Genomic DNA, 6,700 nt, shown 5'->3' with positions numbered 1-6,700 from the left:
GGAGACTTTTCCACCCTCTTTCTTTTGTCTTCGACACGTCACGCAGTAGCTGACTCAATCGTCTGCCCAGATTTTGCTCGCTATAAGAGATTCTGTCTTGTTCTTTTTAAATGTCACCTGCCCAGAACCGTGACTCGGTGGGGAAGAGGGGATGGGGGGTGGTAGCGGGGGTGGGATGGGGTGCGGGGGGCCTGAAGCCCCCTGAGAGGACTCGAGATGACTTCAGATACGGAAGGAAAAAAAGAAAAAAAAATCTCTTTGTATGGTCCGCGTCTTTAAAAGTAGTATATACCGAACACAGTGTGAACTATTTTTGAGCAAACCTGATCATCCTTCTCTCCAGACTGTCATTTTTTTCTTTGCACGTCATCTCTGCATAATGTGAAGCGACAAGAGCTTATTTGTTTCTGTCATTTTCCGGGGGAACAGGTCATCAATATATTGGAGCAAGAAGCTGGAGAAAAGGGTAATCCGCTGCGACGTCTCCACCCTGCTGGTGCGGCGAGCGGACGTCGCTACCACCAGAGACTAAAACCACATCCCGAAGACAATCACATTTTGCCATTGTTGTTTTGTGAAACGTGCGTGAGAAGGTGTCATCACTGTAGTGTTGCGACCGCCCTGGTTCTGTAGCAAGGTTTGCTCCGACAGAACTCAGGAAGAAAATAACAAAATGAAACAAAACAAAAACAAAACAAAGAAAAAAAGGATGCTGCACTGTAACATGTAATTCTTGCACCTCTGAGCTGCGCCGAGAGCACCGCGTTTGTATACTGAGCGTACAATCTGCTTACTCATGGGCAGCAGAGAGTCGGGCTGGTGATTTATCTGAAACGAGGAGAAAGCAGCCGGCTGAAGCCGTTCTCCTCTTGTATATTTACTCACCGAGGAGCGCAGTGTGGATATAGTTGTTATCCTTGGATTTTAGGCAATATCTTTGCTCTGGAAAATTAGCTTTAGACTGAAAAAAAGTAAAGAAAATATTATTAAAAGTGCTCTACGTAGGGTAGACCGAGGTCAGCTATGTAAAACATCTCTCGTCCGCTCACCTGTTGTATTTTTCTTGCACATTTGAACTTGTTTTAAAAGCAGAGATGCATTCTGCGACTAAGTGTCAGTCAGTGGAGGAGGGGGAGAACAAAGATGTCCATCAGATACTGATCACCGTGTCGTCTGCCCAGCGTTGACGGTGGTTCCGGCTGAAGCCAGTTAGCCCTGCTGAGCGTGAACTCGTCCTGCTGCGACACGATGAACACATCTTGTACCTTTTGCACCGCAGAGTATATTGGAAATATTGTAAATAGACCAGATAGATTTATTCTAAAGAGAGAAAAAAAAGTGAATGGTTTGCCCACTGTGTGTACCTACGTATGTATTTGTACAGAGAAGATCTAGTTTAAAAGGAAAAACAAGGATATTATAGCTATAAATATTGTTATTAATCACATTTATTATGGGGGGTGGGGTGGGGGGTCCTACTGCTTTGAGACAGGAAACAGGCAGCTTTTCTAGAAAATACTCGAGTTACCATGACAAAACAAAAACACACTGAAAGGATCACAGGCCGACCGACATGCAGCACATCTTTAAATTATCCCTCATCATAATTATTATTATTATTATTATTATTATTATTATTATTATTATTATTATTGTTATTATTATGAGATGGCTGTGTCAGCTGTTGAGGTATGTTAAGGGCTATGCTGTATAGGTGAAAACATACAGTAATTCAGAGTTTATGAAGACACACACACACACGCACATACACACCCTAAACAAACATTCATACAGCTGCCAAAGGAACAAAAAATAATTAAATTCAGCTTCGTTCCACCATTAAAGAGAAAAAATGCTTGATTTCTCAACTCTGATCCCACTTTGTTTTACGGTAGCTCTGACAGACTTGTACTGTACAGCATGATATATATTTATTATTTTTTAATTTACAGTGTCGGGGGAGGGGCTTGGTCCTGTGTTTGCATCATTATTGTCAGGGCATGTTGAGTTAACTGATGTCATTTCCCAGAATCCCCCACATGTCGACTTCCTCTTTCTGTTCTGCCCGCCTGCTCCGTGGTTGTCGCGAAAACGCACCGATCTGCATTCTCACTGTGGAGCACCGTCATTGATCTTTGCACCCTCACCGTATTTTTAAAGAGGAGATTTCTTAAAGAGCAACATGTTTACTAAAAAAAAAAAAAGAAGAATATTTCTAATTTTCTTTTTTTTCTGTTTGGAGCGAATGAAAGAATAAAGTAGTTTTTACTCTGGGACGGCTCTGTGTGTGTGTGTGTGTGTGTGTGTGTGTGTGTGTGTGTGTGCGCGTGTGTGTGTGTGTGTGCGTCGGCGTGGTTGTGCTCTCGCGGCTCGTCTGATGAATGAATTTGCAGCAGACGTGCTCGGAGGACGGTTGAATGAAGGAGCTCGGGGGAAATCAATCTGCCAGCGCTGCTGTGTCCTCCAAGAGCGGCGGCTCTGAACTCGATCGCTAGTAGATGAGGTCGACCTCGAGCCAGTATTAAATCTGACGTGCACTTGTGGAATGTCAGGTTGTGTCTAAGTCGAGTTGGCGCGATTGCCTTGTATGGAGTCGCATCACTGGTGCTGAGACTCTATTTTAACGTCGACTCTCACGGCCAGAGGAAAATACAAGTAGTTTATTACAAGTACAAGTATTTACAAGTATTTAATCCTTTTTTTTAACCAATAAAAGACGGGAAACAAGCAACAAAACAGCATAGAAACACTGTCAGCATGTTGACGCGGGCTAAATTACAAAGAGATCAGATGAAAACATATGATTTTGGCTAAAACAAACAATTGTCTTACAAAAACAAAGATGAGCAGTAATTACAACACAGCGAGACCTACTGATGTACCTGAAGGTGCGCAGGTTTTTGAGGAAGCTCTTGCACTCTATTCGTCCCCCCTTCCTGAGAGAAGGCCTGAAGCGGAGCAGCTGAGTCTTAGTCAACCTGCTGACTCTTGAGTCCAGACTCTCGTCCCACTGTTCCTGCACAGCGGAGGCAGTTCGTCCACGCTAGACAATGCGTCCCTCTGCTGGTCACTCACATCGTCGTCTCTTCCCACTCCAGCTCAACATCACCTGGAAGCAACAGTGCAGGTGAGTGGAGTGAGCAAACGCTGCTGCTGCCACCAGTCGGTGTGTGAGTGTGTGTTTAGTGCTGCTTCACCTTCCATGGCGTCCAAGGAGTCCATCTTCTCCAGTGCAGAGTAGTTGACAAACCAGATGGATTGGCTGTTGCCTTTGTTGGTGAGGAGTTCCAGCGTGCTTTGGTGCAGAAACATGTACTGTGCCTGGCATTCACACATGTGGCAAATGGTAAATGGACTGCACTTATATGGCGCTTTCCAGCACCTTCACGGTACCCAAAGCACTTTACAATGGCCTCTCACTCACACGTGCATCCAATGGTTGGCTGCTGCCATGCAAGGCGCTGTGAAGCCCCATTGGGAGCAATTTAGGGTTCAGCGTCTTGCCCAAGGACACTTCAAACATGTGGACAGTTGGAGCCGGCATTTGAACCACCAAACCTTCCATCATCAATTTGCGGCCCACTCTACCAACTGAGCCACAGCACAGTATATGAAAAACAATGAAATATTGCCTTGGCAACAGCATTTATTTTCACCCAAGCTTATGGAGAAATGAATTAGTCATACGGTGATTTATAAACTGGGAAAAGCACGTATAATGGCTGTGCGTTCTCGCACGACATCTGTTTCAAGTGATTTGTTGATACCATTTTTTCCATCTGTCACAAACATCAAGTGACTCTGGCGCTCCATCGCAAAAACACAGATGGATCGTTAGAGTTCTTTTGTTTTTTTAGATGGAGATGGATTTAGCTTCATTTTCTGGACTTGCGGTGCCCTCTTTTTTCTGGGCTGTGTCTTTATGTTCGTGCCCATCCCTTTCACACTCAGAGTGGCTCTCCTCAGATGAGCGCACAAACAAACTCTGTCACCGGGACCGTGATGGCCAAAGAGAGACAACCTTCATCCCCGAAGGCTTTGTGTTTGTGTTCCCGGTGTTCTGAAACGAACGCTCCGCCCGCTGAGCAGAGGAGACAACCAGAGTGAAGGTGAGCTGCCGGGAGAAAGTTTTAGCGCCTCTTGACTTCACTTTTATTCCGCATTAACTCGTTTACGTGGGTTTATTGCTGTCAAGTGCATTTGTTAAATAGAGTCTGGTGCATGTAGCGACAGGGGCCAGCCAGACTACTTAACAATGCTTAATAGATACTTAATTAAACACAAGACTCCAGGGACATTGTTTGAAGAGGAAGCGAACACACCTGAAATACTAATCATTTGTGCCATTCAAAGCCACGTCATTGTACACCCACAGCAGCACCATAATAGAAAGCGCTGTTGCTCTCTGGGCCATTTTTCTTTCCCTCCAATCTTTTTTTGCTGCAGTGTTGGAGATAAGGGCTTGCTTCACCCTGTCTGTAATGGAACTGTGCTCTTTAGATCTGTGTTAGACTAAAAGCTGGCTGTCTCCAAACATCCATGGCCTCAGCCACTGCGAGCTTAGAAAGCACGGACACAAAGAGAGGCACAGAAGATCTAGAAATAATGAAAAGGCAAGGCAGAAAACCGCAGGGCCTCGGCAGAGGGTCTCTGCAGACGTGATGGACATGATTCAGGTAATTCTAGGACAGGTTTCTGCTTCTTTTTTTCCATCCAAAAGGGGAATCCTGCTCAGGATGTGCCAGATCATTCCCTTTGTCAAAGTGAGACAACCCTCATGGGGAACGAGATGGCAGCAGGATACAAAGTAAAAAGTAGGACAACGACACCACCGCTGGAATAAGTTGAGACCAAATACAGGATGCGTTTTTCTCTCTTTTTTTTCTCCTTTTGTTTGTTCCCTGTGGCTTGTGAAACGTAACCGCAGGATTAGGATACAGTGGTTTATTAAGGAACTCACCAGATTCTGCACCATGCACATCCTCTCGCTGCGCAGCTCTGCCACCAGGCCATAGATGTCCACAAAATCGTGATCCCTGACGTGCTGAATGAGGTTGTCCAGGGCGATAAACACGCCTGTCCTGCCCACTCCAGCGCTGCAGAGCACACAACACACAACACACAATCGGACTGTTACGTAACACACACGTCTGTGTGGTTCAAGCTCACTGCAATTGTGAGTGAAGTACAGTGATGGCAGGAAGAACCTCACCTGCAGTGGACCACTATGGTGGTGTTGTCGTGTCGGTGGGCCCGCACGGCTTTGACAAACTTAATGAAAGTGCTGCAAGACTCTGGGACGCCGTGCTCGGGCCACGATGTGTAGTTGAAGTGACGAACCAGAATGTAGTGGCCGTGCTGCGCAAGAGCAGTGTGCACAATAGACAAAGCATGTTAAGCACAGTAAGGTTTGCTGACTACTGCTGCTCGGAAAGGATGTACAGTCACAGGTATTGCAGTAGTAAACCAGCAATAAGAAAAGGCACTATGACAGCATACAAGCCAAAGCACCAAAATGCTCAAATGTTCCCATTAAGAGCAATGCTGTTAAGATTATCAAAGCACTATAGACACCTGAAGTAGAAAATGATTTACAGTACTTTTGCTTCCATGAATAAGAATAATTACAAATATTTTGTAACTCATTGTGTAAATCACGTCTGTGTAATATGCTTTTACATGGATACAATTATCTGCAGACATAAAGCAGCTTAGGCTGCAGTACCTTCTCTACTTTTAGCGTCCTGACGGTCCAGTCGGGCAGTACCTCTTCTGACACTTTGGAGACGAGAATGTCACTAAACACAGACATTGGCTTGTTGTCCTCCGGCCAGTACTTGTGACACCGAATCTGAGAATGTCAACGAGAGCCACGCGTCACGTGTCAGCAGCGCGCGAGATGTTGCCGGTGTCAGAATCATCCCCTCGACTACGACTTCATAACCGTGGATAAAATAAATAAAGAAATGGCGGGTGGCGCACCCTGCCTTTCTCGTAGCATTGTGTCAGCATGGCGATAGTGTGCGTCCCCGTTTCCCAGATCATCCTCCAGAAGTCGGCCACCGTGCTGGGCAAAGGACCCTGAGTGGCGATGAACTCATTGGGACAGAGATAACCCTCGAGCAAACAGGGAAAGACACGCTCAAAATGAATACACACAGATTTAATGGATGATGAGCAATAGTACTGATTCTTTAAGCTAAAAAATGAACCAGTAAGATGAAAATGCCTGATATGGTGCTATGATACAAATCTGAGGGGTCAAAATTAATATTTTTTTCAGCTGTCTTACGGAAAACCTTATCAACAAGAGTTCTTCGTCAACTGGACGTTCCTTGAGGGTGCTGCAGCCAACACTGACGGTACTTACAGAGACGAAGCTGGCGTTAATGTAGTCGGAGCCGGCAGTGCCTGGTTCCGACAGCAGCTTCACTCGGTTGTTGTTGTCTAGACACAGTCCAATGAGACAGAAAGGCAGTGGTTGGAAACGTGAGGAGTGCTACCGTCTACTGACAGCTGGTGCAGAGAGATATCTTTAAGGATTGGAAAAAAGAGGAAGATGTAACGACGCTGCAGCACTAATCTCCAGTTTGAGGACTTACACGGCTTGATGTTGGGGAAACGGTTCTTTGATTTATTCCAGGGCAGGTCTGCATCTGCTGTGCCGAGGTCCTGCAGCAGTTTTGGAAGCTCCTAAGGA

The 6,700-nt window shown here is 45.6% G+C and overlaps 1 protein-coding gene across 6 annotated transcripts in view; it reads right to left on the bottom strand.

The window, feature by feature from the left end:
- Positions 1 to 2,645: 2,645 nt before the first annotated feature.
- ptprq (protein tyrosine phosphatase receptor type Q) overlaps positions 2,646 to 6,700 on the bottom strand; it is a 34,535-nt gene continuing 30,480 nt past the window's right edge. For all 6 annotated transcript variants that reach the window (XM_076037990.1, XM_076037991.1, XM_076037992.1 and 3 more), the window contains 8 exons: positions 6,603 to 6,693; positions 6,371 to 6,447; positions 5,983 to 6,117; positions 5,726 to 5,851; positions 5,213 to 5,358; positions 4,961 to 5,096; positions 3,198 to 3,321; positions 2,646 to 3,109 (listed from right to left, as the gene is read on the bottom strand). In XM_076037990.1, the coding sequence (XP_075894105.1) occupies positions 3,072 to 3,109; positions 3,198 to 3,321; positions 4,961 to 5,096; positions 5,213 to 5,358; positions 5,726 to 5,851; positions 5,983 to 6,117; positions 6,371 to 6,447; positions 6,603 to 6,693 (873 nt within the window). In that variant the 3' untranslated portion in view covers positions 2,646 to 3,071. The remainder of the gene's footprint in view (positions 3,110 to 3,197; positions 3,322 to 4,960; positions 5,097 to 5,212; positions 5,359 to 5,725; positions 5,852 to 5,982; positions 6,118 to 6,370; positions 6,448 to 6,602; positions 6,694 to 6,700) is intronic.

This window comes from Nelusetta ayraudi, unplaced genomic scaffold, assembly GCF_046127955.1.
Source record: "Nelusetta ayraudi isolate G7.1 ecotype Tasmania unplaced genomic scaffold, CSIRO-AGI_Nayr_v1 ptg000053l, whole genome shotgun sequence".
In the NCBI taxonomy this organism is placed as follows: Eukaryota; Metazoa; Chordata; class Actinopteri; order Tetraodontiformes; family Monacanthidae; genus Nelusetta; species Nelusetta ayraudi.
Note: the sequence above shows the minus strand (reverse complement) of the source record. Positions and strands in the feature narration are given on the sequence as shown.